The sequence below is a fragment of the Scyliorhinus torazame genome, chromosome 2, assembly GCF_047496885.1.
Source record: "Scyliorhinus torazame isolate Kashiwa2021f chromosome 2, sScyTor2.1, whole genome shotgun sequence".
NCBI lineage: Eukaryota > Metazoa > Chordata > Chondrichthyes > Carcharhiniformes > Scyliorhinidae > Scyliorhinus > Scyliorhinus torazame.
The window spans coordinates 216,453,159-216,474,351 of NC_092708.1; the positions used below are offsets into that span (position 1 = coordinate 216,453,159).

Consider the following 21,193-nt stretch of genomic DNA (forward strand, 5'->3'; position numbering starts at 1 on the left):
GTAATAATTTCAAAAGGAAATCGGATAGCCATTTTGGAGCATATAGGAATATAAGACTTAGCAACAGGAGAAGGTAATTCGGCCTTTCAAGCTTGCTTCGCCATTCGATAATATTATAGCTGACATGGTTAAGGTCTCAACTCCACCTTCCTGTCTTCCCCCCCCGGCTCTCCTGTCCATCAAAATCTATCTAATTCAGCCTTGAATAAATTCATTGACCCAGCCTCCACTACTTTCCCAGAAGAAAACATCCACACACTGATGGCCCTCTGAAAGGAAACATTTCTTCTCCTCCTCCATCTTAAAAGGGAAACCACTTATTAGATCCCCTAGATCTAATCTTCCCCACAAGTGGAACCATTCTCCTGGCATCCACCCTATCAGGTCCCCGAAGGATCTGAATAAGATCACCTCTCTTTCTACATTTGAGGAAAATTTGCAAGTAATAGAGTGAGGGCAAGGGACTGCCTGGATTACTTTTCAGATCTGGAATGGACTAAGTTGCCCAAATTGTGCTACGCCTCCGTCGCAATGACTCTATGGGCGCGATCTACTGGCCGCGACGCGCTGGAATCGGAGCAGGACGCAACCGGTAAATACCAGGATAGACCCTCCCTGGGACTCCCGACGGCCGTTATGCCTTGCGAGATCTAACCAGATCTTGTGAAACGCAAGCTCTAGGTCCGCAGTTTGGCACAGTTACGTGGGTTGAAGAACCCACTTAACCATGCTGATGCCAGATCTAACTGGCTCCCAGCATCTATTGGCCTCCCCAAGGAGACCCCAAACGTGGATCAGGTGGAACAGCACCTAGGAGATCTCCCAGGCTATTGGAAAACCCTGGGTGGTTCGGGACAGGGCAGGGTGGCACCATGGCTCTCCCCTGGCCCCCAGGCACTGCCAGGCTGGCAGGAGCACTGGCATGGTGTTGGTGTCAGGGTGGCACTGCTAAGGGTCGGGGCCTGAGGGGGGACACCATGTCCATGAAAAGAAGGATAAGGTGGTATGAAGGTTGGGGGGGGGGGATGAAGAACGTGTATGAATGAGCCTCTGAGAGGTTGGGACGGTGGGGGTCCTGAAAGGCGGGAGGGGCTTTGGGAAGGTCTGTAAAGGGCAGGGCCCTCAGCGACTCCATAGCGGGGTGTCCTCACTTCGGGGGGGGGGGGGGGTTTATCTAAGTGTTGATGAACCCGGAGCGAAACTCCCCAGGGCCCCAAAAAATGACTAAGTGTGGTTAGATAGTGGTAGGGAAATCACCAACAAAGCCGAGGGGAAACTCCCAGCCAAACATGCCTGAAATGGCACTTAAAGCACCATTTATCAGAAACGTTTCTATGACTCTAAAAGGTGGGAGAGACACATGAGGCACTCGAGTCCGAAGACAAGACGACGCAGGTTGGGATGTAAATAACATGAGTCGAGAGCAAAACTGAGAAGTGTTTGATGGGTTAAAATTTAACACTTAATGGGCCAAGAACTAAATTTACATTAATGGAAAATTATAGGTGTTGGACAGAATACAAGAAAGAACTTGCATTTTCTCGATTATATTCTCCTGGCTAACTTTCAGCGCCATTGGACTATTTCCTATCTGTTAGAACATACAAATTAGGAGCAGGAGAAGACCATTTGGCCCCTTGACCTTCCTCCACCATTTGATAAGATCATGGCTGATCTGATTGTGGTCTCAACTCCACTTTCCTGCCTACCCACAACTCTTGGATCCTTTCTAACTCTTGCTTAAAAATATTCAATGACAGCTTTCTGGGGAAGAGAATTCCATCGGCTCTCAGCCCCCTGAAAGAAAAATTCTTCTAAGCTCTGTCCTAAATCGGGTGCCCCTAGTTATAGTCTCTCCCACAAAGGAAAGCATCCTTTCAGCATCCATCCTGGGCAGATGACAGAAATTGAAGTCAATAAAAAAAAAAATCTAATGATGACCATTGAAAGCATTGTCAGGAAATTTGCGATCCTTGCCTGGGCTGGCCTAAATGTGACTCCAGATCATTAGCAATGTGGTTGACACTTAACTACCTCCGAAATGACCTAGCAAACCCACAGTTCAAGACCATTAGGAATGGGCAATAAATGCTGGCCTACCCAGTGACACCCACACCCATGAATAATTTTTTAAATATCTCCCACATTTTTTAAGTGTTAAATGTTAAGCTTTTGATGAGTATCTCTGCTAATAGGAGGTGCCAATATAGGCACAGAAATGTTTAATTGGAATAGATTTATAGCTCCAGGTTTAGTCCCATGCCAGGACATGTTGGCCATGGAAGGAACTCAATGGGTTAATAATTTGCCCGGGAACCTTTGCACCACCTCACCGCTATTTCCCATAGGGGATAAAAGTGTGAAACCATGCTTTTAAAAAAAAAAAAAAATTTTTTTAATGGAAGGAAGAAGAATCCATATGGAGGCCCAGCCAGTCCTACACGAAGGTCCTACTCCAAGGGTCGACTCCAGGAGCACCTAACCAGACCACCAACCATGGAACCGAACACGGGACCTGGCCCAACCTGACCCAGGAAGCCCCTGCCTACGACCCAAACCTGGATTAAATACCCCCGAAACGGCAGGACTCCACGCGAGGATCTGAATGCCCGAAGATAAACCCGTACTCTCAGATCCCAAGGGCCCAACCGGATCGCAAACATGCCCCCCCGGCAACCCCGAAATCGCAACCAGCGCCTGGGGCCCTGCCAGACACTACTCCAAAAATGAAGCCAGGGCCTTGGCCCCTGCCCTAAGCAATCACCTACCTTCCCCAAGGTCAGACTTCTCCCACTGGATCCCGGACCATCCAGAAGCAGCCGCCAATCAAGGAAGCGTGGGAAACAGGGCGGTCTGCAGGCGAGACTAAAGCAATGCAGTTTCAAGTCTCCTCTCCCCCAGCATACTCCTGGCAAATGTCCAAGCAATCGAAAACAAGCTGGACGAACTTAACGCTAGACTTACCTCTCAGAAGAAAGTATGAGACTGCTGCGTGCTCTGTTTCACAGAGACATGGCTCACCCCTGCCTCACCAGACTGTGCCATACAACCTTAAGTCTTCTCAATACACCGGATGGACCACACGGCGTCATTAGACAAAGCGAAGGGTGGAGGGGTTTGCCTCCTCAACAACTTCTGATGCTCGGATGTGGAGACCGACTACTCCCTGGACTTGGAATACCTGACTGAAACACCGCCCATATTATCTTCGACAGGTGTTCACTTCAGCCATTATTACAGCGTCTACATCCCACCCCAGGCTGAAGTGACGAAGGCGCTTGACGAATTATACGGTGCTCTAAATAATAATGAAACAGAACACCTGGAGGCCTTGTTCATTGTGGCCAGGGACTGCAACCAAGCCAACCTCGAGTGTACTGCCACAATTCCACCAACATGGGGCGGCATGTGGCGCAGTGATTAGCACTGGGACTACGCCGCTGAGGACCCGGGTTCGAATCCGGGCCCTGGGTCACTGTCCGTGTGGAGTTTGCACATTCTCCCCATGTCTGCGTGGGTTTCACCCCCACAATCCAAAGATGTGCATGTTAGATGGATTAGCCATGCTAAATTGCCCCTTAATTGGGAAAAAAAATAATAATAATTGGGTACTCTAAATTTAAAAAAAAAAATAGAAATTCCACCAACACATCTCCTGTCCCACCAGGGTGCCAACACTCTCAACCACTGCTACACAAAAATCAAGGGTGCCTACCGATCTATCCCCCAACCGCAATTTGGAAAATCAGACCATAAGATGGTGTTCTTCTCCCAGCATTCAAGCAGAAACTTAAGCGGGAGAATCTGGTCAAGAATCTGGTCCGAGGCAACAGAAGAGTTCCTACGTGACTGCTTGGAGTCGTGAACTGATCCATATTTAAGAAGTCAGCGACCAACCTAAACGAGTATGCCACTACCGTCACGGACTTTATCAGCAAATTTGTATGTGGTGAATGTATTATGCCAATAATCCACCATTGTATTTGTATCTGTGTTGTTGCCCTTGTATTGGTATCTGTGCTATGCTGTTGCCCTTGTGGGCTCCTCCTATGGGCCATTGTATGGCATTATCCATAGGGGAACATGTTGGGGCCTGTATGGGGTCCGCCCATGGCTCCTCCCCTTGAAGGGAGGTATAAAGAGCAGTCGACCTGTAGGCGGTTCTCCGTATTGGATCAGTCGCAGGCAGGCACTGTTCTAGTTGATTAAAGCCACAGTTTATTTCTACTCTTGTCTCGAGTGAATTAATGGTCGCATCAATTTACTCAACTACAACCCAACTATGGAATCGGCCCTCAAACCTGACTGACTGGAACTCGATCCACAGGCCACGGAGGCGAAAGAAATTTTTTCACTGGCTCCGCTGCTTCAAGGCCCATCTCGGAGCCTCCTCCACGCCTTCCGTCACCAACGAACAGAAGCTGAGCCTCCTCCACACGTGGGTGAGCCATCGAATCTCTGTTCAACTCGACGAGGCCTCCTCGCGATGATCGAGCGCCTCAATGTACGGCTCGTGAACGAGGTCTACGTGCGACACATCCTCACCACTCACCGCCAGCGTCCCGGGGAATCGCTAGAAGACTACCTACGCGACCTCAAAGTCCTCGCACGCAGCTGCAACTACCAGGCCATTACGGCCACTCAACATATGGAACTCGTTGTCCGAGACGTCTACGTGGTGGGAGTCCGGTCCGACTACGTGAGACAGCGCCTACTCGAAAAGGGGGCCCTGGACCTGGATCAGACGGTAAAGTTAGCCTCCTCTCTGGAAGTAGCGTTACAGAGCCTTAACGCGTTCCCGGCTGACCACGCGACCCCCTCATGGACCCCCGACCAAAGACTACCCCAGGCCTGTGCCACGCAGCCGCCCGCCCACCATGGGGGGCTACCCTGCTATTTCTGCGGCCAGTCTCAACACCCCCGGTAGCACTGCCCAGCCCGTAACGTGACCTGCAGCAGCTGTGGGAGAAAAGGACATTTCACCAAAGTTTGCCTGGCCAGGTCCAAGAACTCTAACTCACAGGCCCGATCCTCAGACTCACAGACCCGCAGACACCGCAGTGTGGCAGCGTGTCTGCCAACTCCGCCCCCTGCAGATGCGTCATCAGCCTCGTGCTATCCGTGGGGGAAGCCCATCTTCCAGGCCTCTCAGCACGTGCGACTCATGGGGGGCCGCCATCTTGGCCACCCACCCCCCAGATTCACCCAGACATGGTTGCTGCTCGCTCCCAATTTTCCCGGCGCACCAAACCATCTCCCTCGCCTCTGGGTCACACTCGGTGCAACCCGAGCAATACAGGGCGCCGAGTGCGCCAATTTTAAATTATACGTACTCCCAGACCTCTGCGCTCCTCTCCTATTGGCACTAGATTTCCAATGCAACCTCAGGAGCCTAACCCTGAAATTCAGGGGGCCCCTACCCCCACTCACCATATGCAGCCTCGCGACCCTAAAGGTCGACCCTCCCCCACTTCGCAAACCTCACCGCCGACTGCAAACCAGTCGCCACCAGAAGCAGGCGGTATAGCATACAGGACAGGACTTTTATCAGGTCCGAGGTCCAGCGACTCCTGTGGGAGGGAGTCATCGCGTCCAGCAATAGCCCCTGGAGAGCTCAGGTGGTGGTCATCAAGACCGGGGGAAAGAACTGGATGTTTGGAGATTACAGCCATACCATAAACCGGTACACGCACCTCGATGCGTTCCCCCTTCCCTGGATTGCAGGCACGGTAAACGAGATCGCACACTACCGGGTGTTCTCCACGGTGGATCTGAAGTCTGCATACCACCAGCTCCCAATCCGCCCGGAGGACCGACACTACACTGCTTTTGAGGCAGACGGCCGCCATTTCCACTTCCTCCGGGTCCCCTTTGGCTACACGAACGGGGTTTCGGTGCTCCAAAGAACAATGGACCAAATGGTGGACCATACGGGCTGTGGGCCACATTTCCGTACTTGGACAATGTCACCATCTGCGGCCATGATCAGCAGGACCACGACGCCAACCTCCACAGATTTCTCCAAACCGCCCAAACCCTAAACCTCACGTACAACAAGGAGAAATGCGTTTTCCGCATAACAAGACTAGCCATCCTCGGCTACGTCGTGGAAAACGGGGTTCTAGGACCCGACCCTGACCATATGCGCCCCTCCTGCAACTCCCCCCTTCCCCACTGCCCCAAGGCCCTGAAGAAGTGCCTCGGGTTCTTTTCATATTATGCACAGTGAGTCCCCAACTATGCGGGCAAAGCCCACCCACTAATCAAGGACACCATCTTCCCACTGATAACTGAGGCCCGCCAGGCCTTCAGCTGCATCAAGGCGGACATCGCCAAAGCCACGATGCGCGCGGTGGACGAGTCCGTCCCCTTCCAGATGGCGAGCGACGCATCAGAGGTTGCTCTCGCATCTACCCTCAAACAGGCAGAACGGTAGCGTTTTTTCGCGCACCCTCACCACCTCCGAAATTCGGCACTCCTCAGTCGAAAAGGAGGCCCAAGCCATCGTGGAAGCCGTACGGCACTGGAGGCACTACCTCGCTGGTAGGAGGTTTACCCTCGTCACCGACCAACGATCGGTAGCCTTCATATTCGATAATACGCAGCGGGGCAAAACCAAGACCGATAAGATCTTGAGGTGGAGGATCAAACTCTCCACCTATAATTACAATATAGTATATCGTACTGGGAAGCTCAACGAGCCCCCAGATGCCCTGTCCCGCGGCACATGCGCCAGCGCGCAAGATGACTAACTACGGGCTATCCGCGATGATCTCTGCCACCCGGGGGTCACCCGGCCTATCCACTATATCAAGGCCCGCAACCTGCCCTACTCCACCGAGGAGGTCAAAGCCATGACCAGGGACTGCCTAGGACATGGCTCCTCTCTCTGCAACTGGATCCTCGACTTTCTGACCCACAGACCACAATGAGTAAGGATTGTTGCTAACTTTTGGTTGGTTCTTAATTTGGCTCTATTTAATCACGTTTGCTCAGAGTTGCCAGGTATCTTTCGACACCGCCACAAGGTTCAGAACCGAATACTGATCAATGACTCGATACACCAGTTAGTAAGTTCAAAAGCAATGCTCATTTATTTACACACAGTCAAATCTACTCATGCATAAACTCTACAAACTGAACTATCACTATTACTAAGGCCTATACTTAGCTTTGGGCCCCCACTCAGTCAGAGGAACATTGGCCGTTGCTCGGTTCTGAGGCTGCTGGGTTGAGCTGTTTACAGGGTAGCAACTAGGAGCGTCTATCTCGTAGCGTGCGTTGACTTGGAACTTACTTGGTCTGCTGTAGCTGCTAGGCTGGTCTCTTCGCTGAGAGCCAAAGCCAAAGAAGGGTGTTCTCCCTTGGGGGTGGGGTGGGGGGGGGGGGATACCTTTGATACTCAAAAGGGCTTCACGCTCTTTTGGGCGGCCTTGAACTTGGCCTCAATTAATTGGGTCTTTCCCAATCATCGGTATCGATTTTCCTCCAATAGAGGGGTGGTTCCCTGATCGCTGGGCGTGTCCTGGTGACTGTCAGTCAGCTTTGTCTTAGGTTCTTCTGGCGCCAGGGAGTCTGTCCTAACATTGTGTATCTAAATGTTTCCCTTTTGTCTCTGGAGATGGCTCATTAGTATGTAAATCCTTTGGTAGTTTCTGTCCTGTCTGAGCGTTTAAGGTTCTAATAAACAGACCGAGCTTGCACCTGCTTGTTTCTTAGCATTGTCCAATTTTTTCTGCAGTCTTTGCAAGTGTCCATTTTGTAATCGGGACGTGGCCATCCCAGATGGCTCCAGGATAAACAACAACACCTCTTCCACGATACTCCTCCGTACCGGGACCCCGCAAGGCTGCGTACCTAGCCCCCTACTATACTCCCTATACACACACGACTGTGTGGTAAAATTTGGTTCCAACTCCATCTATAAATTTGCTGATGACACGACCGTAGTGGGTCGGATCTAGAACAACGATGAGTAAGAATATAGCAGGGAGATCGAGAATTCAGTGGAGTGGTGCAACGGCAACAATTTCTCCCTCAATGTCAGTAAAATTGAAGAATTGGTCATTGACTTCATGAAGCAAAGTATCGTACACACCCCTTTCTACATCAATGGGGCCAAGGTGCAGATGGTTGACAGCTTCAAATTCCGAAGTGTTCACCAACAATCGCCAACAATTTGTCCTGGTCCATCCATGTCAGCGCTCTGACCAAGAAAGCACAACAGCGCCTATACTTGCTCAGGAAACTAAGGAAATTCGGCATGTCCACATTGACTCTTACCAACGTTTACAGATGCACCATAGAAAGCATTGTATCCGTGATGCGACCATCAATTCACTCGAAGACACATGGAGAAGTAAACTGTGGTTTTAATCAGCTTAGAACTGAGCCTGCCTGTGACCGCACTGAAGGCAGCCCCGCAGGTCAGCAGCTCTTATACTTCCTGTAAAGGGGGTGGAGCCATGGGCAGAGCCCGTACATGCCCCAACATATCCCCTGTGGGTGAAGCCACACAATGGCCCATAGGTAGAGCCCACAGGGTTAATAACATAACACAGTGCACTGGTGAATTATCAGTAATTATACATTCACCACAATCCGGCTGCATCATAGCCTGGTATGGCAACTGCTCAGCCCAAGACCGTAAGGAACTACAGAGTCGTGAACACCGCCCAGTCTGTCACACGAACCCGCCTCCCATCCATGGACTCTGTCTACACCTCCCGCTGCCTTGGGAAAGCGGGCAGTACAATCAAAGACCCCTCCCACCTCGCTTACTCACTTCCAACTTCTTCCATCGGGCAGGGGATACAAAAATCTGAGGACACGCACTAACAGATTCAAAAACGGCTTTTCCCCCGCTGTTACCAGACTTCTAAACAACCCTCTTATGGACTGATCTGATCGCTTCACGCATCTAATCTATTGAGTAGTACTGTACTCCTGTATGCTTCACCCCGATGCTTGTCTATGTATTTACATTGTGTATTTGTTTTCCCAATGCTTTTTTTCATGTATGGAATGATCTGTCTGAACTGTACGCAGAACAATACTTTTTGCTGTACCTCAGTTCATGTGACAATAAACAAATCCAAATCCAAAAAGGAACAAATTCTGTTCCATTTTCCACTGCATTCCTTGCTCCCCTTCATTTTTAGAGTGTTGTACAGCCATACTTTTATTAATTGCCTACATTTCACTGATGTGCATAGAGCTTGCCATCCTTGTGCATTGCTTGGGACCAAGAATGAGAACAAAAGGTAGGCTTTCTGTGCAGTCTGTCAAACGGGACTGGTATAATTGTAGCACAATCAATCACTCACGAGGCGAGATGAGATGAAGTCAATCGATGGCTTTATTACACAGACTTGTTCCCCAGCAGCTCGGTTACAGAAGGCGGCTGCTGGGAGAACCCAGGTTCTTATACTCCGCTTTACTGGGTGGAGCCAGTAGGCGGCAGATCCAATCAGGACCCAGTGTCTGTTCACCAATAGCCTCTCGGCATCACAGGGTACCGTAATACCCCTAATACATACCACCACAATAATTTAAATTAATATATAATTAACATTACAAGGTTAAGAGCTACAGCCACAAACAGCACTTTTGAGGATCAGTGTAGTTAAATTGGGTTTGAAGAACAATTGCACATCATTAATGTGTATATTAAACTGGAATGTGTGCAGTCTCTGTGGATGGGTATTATTAATTGTGCACTTCAGCTTTTAAAGAGATACTGATTGTATTATTTTGAATCGTCAGTTACAGTCCACCCCAAGTTAGAAACTGAAGGAAGGTTACCAATGCTGTTTGGGAACCGGAATGAAAATTTTTCTTTGTATATTTCTGCAGTTGGAGTTCATAATCGAATGTCTAAAAGGGCTTTTGACAGATCGGGTCCAAAAGAGCTGCTGTAGTTTGAAAACAGAAATATGTCCCATCTAGTAATCAAAGGGTTAAAATTAATCTCACTGTCGTGAGAATGATTTTGGTTAGCTGTGATTGATCGAAGCCTTGATGAAGCAGGATGATCACCGGCCCTCAACCAATAAAAGATTTTTCTTAATATTCCATCTTTGCCCAGCAGCTCTGCTTCCCGCAGTGCGTGTATTAGCTGTAGGTAAAATGGTTTATAACACCGCCGCCGCGGGCAGAAGAGAGAGTTCATGCTGTCTGCAGTCTAGCAGGCTCCGTGAGGCACATGGCACTTTGTACGGAACTAGTGAAGTAAAACAGCAAAGAATAGAAAAGGTCATTTGAGATGCAGGACGCATTTTCTGTTAAAGCTACGGAAACTTGGAGCGTCATTGATATGCTAATGAAGGTTTATTGATGAGAGGACTCGGTGCTGCAGAAGAGAGGTGCGCCAGCCAGGCGATTTACATCTCTGGAATGTGCGGATGTTGTTCACATTGTCGACTCGTTAGAAGGCTGTGAAATTTATCATTTGCAATGGCTGCGAGCAGGTTAATGCAGGAGGTGAGGGACTCAGTATTAGGAGAAAAATAACGAAACGATGAGAGCATGTTTTCCGTCTGAGCAATCCCTTTTCTTGAAACAAAAATTGTCGAAAATGAACCTTGGGTCAAAAAGGAAGATGTTGTTGGAGATGAAATTGGATTATACGTAACTGATTCAGATGTACATTTAAAAGCTGCTGGTAACATGAAATGCATTGATTTGTCATGTTTAAAGCAACATTTCTCTTTGAAACATTTGAGGGTTATGTTGCATTTTTACTTGAAAAATGCAGAGATACGTTGTTCTACAAGCGGGGTAGATTGGTTATTTGCAGGCTAGAAAGAAAATTGTTTATTGTGCGCAATTGGTTTGTAATTGTTGGCACATTAGTTACTGAATCACATGCATCTCCTTGATCTGAGAAATTCCATTTATTTTTAGCTGTCAAAATTAAACGTTATACCTTTTTATTGGAGATGTAAGGAACAGTAGTAACAGTTTTTCTGTAGCATAATGTTTTGAGCACATCATTCTACCAGGTCCAATGTGGTGGTTTGACATTATTCAGCCGCTAGTTCTGATCAAATCAATTACAGGATACATTTATTTAACATTTAGTGTTTCGATCCATGGTTGGTATTACCCACGCAATGTTTTGATCCATTAAGAATTTTGAATAGTCAAATTCTGCAATTCTACATCAACAAAAATTTGTGTTTCTGTATAAATCTAGGATGATGTGTAATTATGGTATTTTAATTAGACTTTTGCCTCTTCCCCAACCTCACATTTGTAGTACTCTGCTGCATGTTTCTTTGCTGGTCAAAGAAACAAACCACTGGTGTTAGGAAGTACATTAACTGTTGTCACATTAAGTGAGATCAGCAATTCAGAGTGTGGAATTGCAAGTGCAAATGTATGCCTTTTGTTGCCACTGTGACTGAAATATACAGCAATCTAATGCTTTCACCAGTGCCTGGAAATAACATCAAATGCTGGAAATGCACAACATCAAGTAAAAACATGTGCAGGCTGGCAGAGTGGAGGCCCTTTGCTATAACAGCAAAGAGAAATTCATTGTAGTCTCTAGCCCGGTCGGTGCACATCCATGCATTAAAACTCCCAACAACCAAAGTGCCATGTAATTAGTGTACATTTTTATATCTGATCTGATCTCTGGTCAGCCTCTGTTGAGTGGCGTTGCTCAGCAGAGGACATGAGTCCCCAAAAACGAATGGGAAAGAAGAACCATTGACTGCCAGAAATGGCTTACTTATTTCAGAACAGCATTAGTAGAGGACCAGAGTTGGTTGCCAACTGATACTTTAGACAGCAGAGATTGCAGGAAAAATTAGCATTCTTGCTCCAGTTTCACTTGCCTTGGGTAAATACTGCTGAAAATTGTAAAGCAGTTAAGTTTCAGTAATTTTTTTCCACGTTTCTTAAAGGCAAACGATCTGCATTTATCTGGTAATTGACTGAAGATCACGCAAATTTACAGCAATTATGTTGCAATTGTTAATCCTGCATTGAAGATTCGGCCACTGCTTGGGCTATTCTGGTTGGCAATCTTCTTAAGAGTTCAAGTAGCCATTTATAAATTGCTGAGCTTCTCTTGAGTTTGAACTGGTCATCATTAACATTTTGATTGGTGTCTTATTATTTATGTTCATTTGCTTTTGTTATTTGATAACTGAATATTTTGAAGAGGTTAATCAGCTAACAAGATTTGATGAAAACTGTGTTTGGGGAGAGGGTTAAAACTTGCCCTTCTGCTGAAAATATTGAACATGCTAGCCACCCCTCCTACTCTTCTCTTTCCCCCCCCCCCCCCCCCCCCCCCCCCAACCTCCAATATGCAAAAGAGCTACTCCATTTGTTTGAGACTCTTGATAGAGTGGGAAATAGAGGAAGATGGTTGTGGTCATTGGAGGCTAATCATCTGTGTCTTGTATATTGCTGCTCCGCGGAGTCCCTCAAGGAAGCGTCGTAGGCCTAACCATCTTCAGTTACTTCATCAAGGCCCCCCCCCCCGGCTGAACTCTGACAGTGCACTATGTTAATTACAATTCCTTGGATAATGAAGTTCTTCATGCTCATGTCGCAAAGTTTGGACACCAACCAGATTTGGGCTAATAAATGGTAAGTGACATTCATGCCACAAGTGTCAGGTAATGATCATCATCTCCAACAAGAGAAAACAACCATTTCCCTGTGAGATTTAATCACATTACCCTCTCCAAATCCCCCACCATCAATATCCTGGCTATCACCATTGGGCAGAAACATTTTCTGCAACAATCCCAATACGGTTTAATCTGGATCAGGTCAGAAGCTGGATATTCTGCAGCAGGTGGTTCACCTCCTGACTTTCCAACATCTCTATATCTTTTACAAGGCATATCAGAAGGGTGATGAAATGCTGGCAACTTGCCTGGAGGGCAGTTTCAACAACACATGAGGCGCGGGGACAATTTATTCTGCTTGATCAGCACCACATTCACTCACCTAAAATTCATCACTGTGGTACAGTGGCTACAGTGTGTACAATCTAGATGTACTGCAGCAACTTGCCAGGAGTCCCATTAGCAGCACTTCCCAAATCCAGAAGCTTCACCATGGAGAAGTTCGGCGCCGTGAGGCAGCAGTGCTAACCACTGCATTACCACACCACCTTTTATGAAGAATTTAACAAATCATATTTAATCTCATGATTTGGCTCCTGCTGTGCCACTCAGATAACCATTCTTTGAGACAGACTGGGCAGAGAATGCAGGTAGCCTGTTTGCGATGCAGCAGTTGCAATCCAGCCAAATTGCAACTCTAGTTTCCATCAGTGCTTTTTGAATAGCAGCGAGGAGGAAGGAACTCCGCTGATATTTTTCTTCTTCAAGAAGCTTAAATCATTTGAAGCAACTCTTCTACAAGTCTGGTTAAGATTAGCAGTTTCAGTTGTCAGTTTCCGAAATGGTGGTTAATCTTTCTAACTTATGTTATGGCTATCTTGTGCAGAGGAATCAATATTTTAATTCATGGTTGAGAAGTCCGTATTTGTCCTAATGTACTCAGCAATCTTTATAGACTGGAATTCGGTGCACTATAAGTGTTGGTGCTACAAAATTTGTTACTGCCCTGGACTGCATTTTTGTCACACTAGAAGGGCCTTCATCCTAAACTCAAACTGACTTTTCTTTCATGAAATGTGAGCATTGCTGGCAAGGCCAATAATTGTTGCCGATCCCCAATTACCTCTGAGAAGATGGTGGTGGCTGCCGCTTGAATCCCTGCAGTCCGTCGGATGTAGGCTCAACCACCAGACAATTAGGAAGGGAGTTCCAGGTTTTTAAATCACGAATGTGAAAGAACAGCAGTATAGTTCCAAGTCAGGATTGTGTGGACATTCCAAATTCTCCCTCTGTGTACCCGAACAGGCGTTGGAATGTAGCGACTCGGGGCTTTTCTCAGTAACAATAAGCTTACTTGTGACAAAGATTTTTTTTTAATGGTAATGCTGTTGAATGTCACAGGGTTATATTCTCTCGTTGAAAATGGTCTTTGCCCAGGGTATAAATTGATACAGGGGTATAAAATTCCCCATCTAAATGGGGAAAAGCAAGATGTTTGCAATGCAGGCAAGAGGACAGGTGAAGAGACTGGGAGAGCTGCCGCTCAGAATGGTAGGGAAGAGCTTTCGGTATCTGGGAATCCAGGTGGCCCGGGAATGGGAGGCACTGCACAAGTTAAACCTATCCCGGCTGGTAGAACAAATGGGAGGGGACTTTAAGAGATGGGACATGCTTCCGCTATCACTGGCGGGGAGGGTACAGACCGTGAAAATGATGGTCCTCCCCAGATTTCGGTTTGTCTTTCAGTGCCTCCCCATCTTCATCGCCAAGGCCTTTTTCCAAGCGGGTGAATAAGGTTATTTCGGGCTTTGTGTGGGCAGGTAAAACACTCGCGAGTGAAGAAAGTGTTGCTGAAGCGCAGTCAGGGGGGGGAGGGTGTGTTGGCGTTGCCGAACTTCTGCAATTACTACTGGTTGGCTAATATAGCCATGATTAGTAAGTGGGTAGTGGGGGGGGGGGGGGGGGGGGGGGGGGAGTGGTTGGCATGGGAGCGGATGGAGGTGGTGACATGCAAAGACACCAGCTTGGGAGCTCTGATAACGGCACCTCTTCCGTTCTCGCCGGCCCGATACTCCACAAGCCCGGTGGTGGTGGCAGCTCTGAGAATTTGGGCGAAATGGAGGTGATATAATAGAGTGGAGGGAGCATTGGTTTGGACCCTGATTTATAATAATCATCAGTTTGTACCGGGTAGGCTAGATGGTGGGTTCCGGAGATGGCAAAAGGCAGGAATTAGAAGGATGGGGCATCTATTTATAGATGTGAGCTTTCCCAGCTTGAAAACCTTGGAGGATAAATTTGAATTGCCAGCAGGGAACGGGTTCAGGTATTTGCAGGTGCGAGACTTCCTGAGAAAACAGGTGCCGGCCTTTCCGCTGCTGCCGCCACGGGGGATACAGGATAGAGTAGTCTCCAGTACCTGGATGGGAGAGGGGAAGGTTTCAGATATTTACCAGGAGCTTTCGGAGGCGGAGGAAACTCCGGTAGAGGAGCTCAAGGGCAAGTGGGAGGACGAGCTAGGAGGAGAGCTAGAGGCAGGTCTATGGGCGGATGCCCTAAGCAGGTTTAATACCTCCTCATCATGTGCCAGGCTCAGCCTGATACTATTGAAGGTAGTCCACCGGGCACACATGACAGCGGCCCGGATGAGCAAGTTTTTTTGGGTTGGAGGAGAGGTGCGCGGGAAGCACAGCAAATTATGTCCATATGTTTTGGGCATGCCCAAAGCTTAGAGGGTTTGGCAGGGTTTTGCTGAGGCAATGTCCACGGTGCTCAAAACACAGGTGGTGCCAAGTCCGGAGGTAGAGATCTTTGGAGTGTCGGAAGAGCCGGGAGTTCAGGGGGCGAAAGAGGCTTGAAGTCTTGGCCTTTGCCTCCCTGGTAGCCTGGATACGGATCTTGTTAATGTGGAGGGACTCGAAGCCCCCCGAATGTAGAGACCTGGGTCATTGACATGGCTGGGTTTCTCAGTCTCGAGAAGGTAAAGTTCGCCTTAAGAGGGTCAATGGTTGGGTTCACCCAGAGGTGGCAGCCGTTCGTCGACTTTCTCGGGGAAAATTAAAATGTCAGCAGATGCAGTATACCCGGGGAGGGGGGGGGGGGGGGGGAGAGGAAGAAAGAGGGCCGGATTGTTGTTTTATGGTTGGGGTGTGTGAAGATTGGGATGGGGGAGGGGAAATGTTTATTATACCATGTTGATGTCATTGTTAATGTTATTTTTAGAAAATTTTCAAATACCTTAATAAAATTTTTTTTTTTAAAAGATGGTCTTTGCCTGGCACTTGTGTGGTGCAAATGTTACTTACCTCTGGCTGAATGTTGTTCAGGACTTGCTGAATGTGGTCATGGACTGTTTTAGCACCTGAGAAGTCGTGAATACTACTAAATATCATGCAACCATCAGTGTAAATTCCCATGATGTACCTTATGGTGAGATGATGGAGCAACTTGATGGCTGGGGAATTCAACATAGTGATGGTGCTACACAACAGGATGGATTGTACACTCCATGTGAAGACTAGATTTTGTTTCTGTAAGGACGGTGTGGCAGTCACTCATACCAATAATGCCATGGGCAGATACATCTGCGACAGGTAGATCTGCGACAGATAGATTGGTGAGAGTGAGGTCAAGGAGATTTTTCCTTCTTGATTAGCAACTCTCTATTACCAACTACCACTGTGCTTCATGAGGTCCAAAGTGAAGGTTGAGGACTCCCAGTGAAACTGGGACAGGTTATCCTGAGGAATGGTGTTGGAGGAGTCTGGAATGCTGGATGTAAGGTATGATATGAATATAACTGTGACAGGCTTGCTTGACTAATTTCTGGGACCATTTTCCCAGTTTGCCTACGAGCCCTCAGTTATTAGTAAGGAGAACTGGACAGTCATTTGGGCAGGTTGCATTGTGTCATTTCCGTGGCCAAAGTTAATTCCAGGTTCGGTTTTATACTAGTGAAGTCTGAAAGTAACAATGGTGTGCATAAGGGCTGATGAGATGAAGACAGAAAGTAGCAGTCTTTCTGAGATGGGCAGCATGAAGGCCAGAAGCGCATGTCGAGCGGGCATAGAAATTGTGTACAGTTGGATTCTACTTAATAGTTTAGGAAGTGGATGAAAACGCAGCTCATGAGCAGGCCCAAAAACAGTGTCCTTGACTGTGCCAATCTGATTGGGTCATCCAAGATGTGACTTTGAAGAAACAGTCTGTTAGCTTCATAGCAGTAAACGGTTAAGTGAGTTTGAGCTGGATGTCATCAACACACATGTGAAAGTTGGCTTCATTTCTGTCGGTGATGTTAATAAACATGCCAAGGCAGATCTCTTGGGATATAAAGCAAGACCAGATGAGATGCCTGAAAGAGAGCCCAATATCATGGGGTGGTTTAGGGGAATTGAAAAGTAGGACCGAGACGGCTCAAAGATATTTTGCTACAATACATTTTAGAACATGCGGCATTGTCTAATTTAATCTATTTATTGGTCATATGTTTTCGGAAACTCAAAGTCTACGTACTCATTAAACTCTAGCACCAAAATTCCCCAGATTCAGGAACAGACCCCAGGGATTGGAAGGCAGCCAATGTAACCCTGCTATTTAGTAAAGGAAGGTGAGAGAAAAGTGAAGCTATCAGCCAGGTAATCTGATTATCAGGTGTAGGAAAAATGCCCCAAGAATTAATTATTAGGGACATGATAATAGAGCATTTATCACAGAATCTCAAAATTGTTACAACACAGAAGGCAGCCATTTAGTTGATCATATCTGCACTGGCTCTCCGAATGAGCAACTTACCTATTGTCCCTATGACGCTGCACGTTCTTCCTTTTCAGTTGGCAGTCTAATTTCCTTTTAAATATTTCAATTGATCCTGTCTCCACCACATTCTCATGCAGAGCATTCCAGATCCTACCCACTTGCTGTGCGAGAAATTTTTTTCTCATATCACTATTGCTTCTTTAAATCTGTGTCTCTCATACTCGATACTTTCATGAATGGAACAGTTTCTCTCCTTCTACTCTGTCCCGATTTTGCTTCATGATTTTGAATACCTCTTATCAAATCTCATCTCAGCCTTCTCTTCAAGGAAAATAGTCCCTACTTCTCCAATCTTATCTTCATGACTGAGGTTCCTCAGCCCCGGAACTATTCTCCGTTGATCTTTTCTGCACTCGGTTTCTCACATCCTTGCTAAAGTGCCACACCCAGAACTGGACACAGTGACCCAGCTGAAGCCGAACTAGTGACTTAATTAAATTCAACACAACCCCCTTACTTTTGTACTCTATGCCCCAATTAATAAAACCAGGGACATTATGTTTTATTAATTTCTCTCTCAACCTGGCTTGCTACCTTCAATGGCTTATGCACATAATTTAGGATGCAGGCTCAGACTGTTAACACTGCAAGGAGAGATGCACAGGTCCATGAACTATGGGGTATATATTGTATGAGGTTGGGAGATATGAGGAACTGATGGACTAAGATTTTGAAATTTTTGCACTTAGGGGAGTCGTAAAGGTCAGTGAGGACAGCGATGGCCTGATGGGACACGGTCACTAAGCCAACTCTCTTGAGTTGTTCTCCAGGTAGCAATAATCCTTGGAAGTGACTTGGTCTTGGTGGAAAAAGAGTAGTATAATAACATCAATGGTTGCATGCTTTCTACGAATGTGGCCGAAATTGCGATTGATGCTCCATAGTCAAACCTTTGTTGGTGTGAGTTTTGAAGCTTGTAAGATTGACAATTAGCGGCGGCGCAGTGGTCAGCACTGCTGCCTCACAGTGCCGAGGACCAGGTTCGAACACGCCCAAGGTCACTGTCCGTGTGGAGTTTGTGGGGGTGAGGCCCATGTCTGTGTGGGCCTCACCCCCACAACCCAAAAAGATATGCAGGGTAGGTGGATTGGCCAAGCTAAATTGCCCCTTAATTGGAAAAAATAATTGGGTATTCTAAAAAAATGTTTTAAAGATTGACAATCAGATCATTAATAAATATGATGTTGCATCTTTGCATTCTGTTTTTAGAGTTAATCTTGCATATTTTAAAGGGACTTGCATTCATTTGCAGCTTTGTACTTTCCTTGGTAATGATGTGCTGTTTCAAAATTGTGTTCTAGGCATCCATTCCAAAGACTGTATTGATTCCAGTGGCAATTCCTATTTCAAAGTCGACGGTTTCCAGATTCCGCAACAGTGTTGAGGGTCTTAACCAGGAGATTGAGCGAATTATTATCAAGGAGAGTGGGGACAAAGAGGAGCAGATGATGATTGTAAGTGTTTTTTTTATCTAGAGCGCCATCTGGTGACCAGCTGCTAAAATAATTCCGACCAAATGCATTGATATGTAGCTTGTTTAAATATACGTGTTGTGCAGTTAAAGCAACAACATTGATCAAAGAATTTTCAGGAAAGCACGGGGCTTGGTAAGTATCTAAACTGAATAATTGTGGTGGCGTATGAGAGATGTTTTCTGCCTGGGTTGATTTGCTTCTAGAAATATTGCAAACAAGATCAGAACTGAGATATTGAACACGTTCCAAGCTTACTACTCTGTTACTGAGACCTGTGGCGCTGCGAAATTTCACCAAAATGTTCTGACTTGTTAGGGCTGCCACTATTTTCTGCAAAAACAAATGTGGGCTGGGATAAGGTCACCCATGTGCCAAGCATGGGCAGACCCTGTTGAAGCATACACAAAACATGGGAATCAAAAATCTGATTTTAGTTGTCTAGTTTTTAGATACATTGGTAAAGTTATTGGTAGCAGCCCCAAACCCCAAAGATTGTCATTGTACAGTTTATGGACAAAGTTACAGTAAAAATCAGTTTGGTATATCTATTTTAGTATTGTGTATGTCTGTTTTAAATTAAATCCTTTCAGACAGCTCAAATACTTACAATTGATGCTGGTACAGGAATTAGAGTTGATTCAGTGTCTTTCTTATATATTCCAGCAGTGACCTCTAATCACCTAAGACCAAAGCATTCAAGGTGCCATTCTTCAAAGACTTTTTTTCAATGGTCACCCTTGATCATAAAATCATCGAATCTCTACAGTGCAGAAGGAGGACATTTGGCCCGTCACGTCTGCACCGACTCTTTGAAAGAGCACCCACCTAGGCCCAATCCCTAGCCCTATCCTGTAATTCCACCTAACTGTTAGACACTTATTATGGCCAATCCACCTAACCTGCTTACCTTTGGACTGTGAGAGGAAATTCACGCAGACATGGGAGAATATGCCAACTCCACACTGACAATCACCCAGATCAGCACAGTAGTTAGCACAGTTGCTTCACAGCTCCAGAGTTCCAGGTTCAATTCCTGGCTTGGGTCACTGTCTGTGCGGAGTCTGCACGTTCTCCTGTGTCTGCGTGGGTTTCCTCCGGGTGCTCCGGTTTCCTCCCACAGTCCAAAGATGTGCAGGTTAGGTGGATTGGCCGTGCTAAATTGCCCTTGGGTTAGATGGGGTTACGGGGATAGGGTGGAGGTGGGACGCTCTTTCCAACAGCCGGTGCAGACTCGATGGGCCGAATGTCCTCCTTCTGCACTGTAAATTATATGATTCCATGAACCTGGGTCCCTGGTGTTCATTAAAGGCTTTCTGCTTTTCTGACTTGAATGTCATATTTTAATAAACGTGTTTGTTCAGAATGTCCTATCCCTTGTTAAGTGCTGTGTCTTATCATTCATTAATCTCCACTGACACACCATCCCCAATTATTTTTAATTCCTTCTCCGAATCTTTTTACACTAGACTCTGCTCCTGTCTTCCCACACCCAAAGATGTGCAGGTTAGGTGAATTGGCCATGCTAAATTGCCCCTTAATTGGAAAACAATAATAATTGGGTACTCTAAATTAATTTTTTCTTAAATTTAAAAAATTATTGAAACTCACCAGAAGTGTGCTCCTCTCATCTCTTGTGACACTTTATTTTTCCCTAACTATTCCATCTGTCTGTGATTCCCATCCCTCTTTTTTTTAAATTTAGAGTGTCCAATACATTTTTTCCAATTGAGGGGCAATTTAATGTGGGCAATCCACCTACCCTGCACATCTCTGAGTTGTGGGGGTGAAACCCACGCAAACACAGGGAGAATGTGCAAACAGCACACGGACAGTAACCCAGAGCCGGGATCGAACCTGAGACCTTGGCGCCGTGAGACATCAATGCTAACCATTGCGCCACTGTGCTGCCTCCCTTCCCGCTTTAACCTCCTATGCAATTCCAGTGCAAATCCTAAGAATTGCTTCATCTCCTCCTGCTGGTCACCTCTCTATGCACTTCCCAATTTTAGATCTTAGTCGCCCTTGATTTCCTGTAAGATTCTTTCAGTAGGCATCATTGACATTCAGCTGTCAAAGTTGAGATCATTGAAATGATTTCAATTTTCATTTTGTGTTTGGTCTCTGTTCTGCCTGCCAAATTGAGCACAATACTTGCTTTAGAGGTTCCTGCTGATCAGGAAAGGAGGGATTTTCTTTCCCCTACTTATGATCTTCTTTCTCCTGGCCCACCCATCATACTTTGACACTTCCATCCTGTTGCAGAACCAGCACAGTCCAAGTACTGTGGAACAGTTGAACTATGAAGTGAAT

The 21,193-nt window shown here is 46.6% G+C and overlaps 1 protein-coding gene across 4 annotated transcripts in view; it reads left to right on the top strand.

The window, feature by feature from the left end:
• The window catches only part of fam117ba (family with sequence similarity 117 member Ba), a 395,823-nt gene that overhangs the window by 291,527 nt on the left and 83,103 nt on the right, over nt 1-21,193 (top strand). For all 4 annotated transcript variants that reach the window (XM_072483758.1, XM_072483743.1, XM_072483736.1 and 1 more), the window contains one exon: nt 18,710-18,862. In XM_072483758.1, coding sequence (XP_072339859.1) covers nt 18,710-18,862 — 153 coding nt within the window. The remainder of the gene's footprint in view (nt 1-18,709; nt 18,863-21,193) is intronic.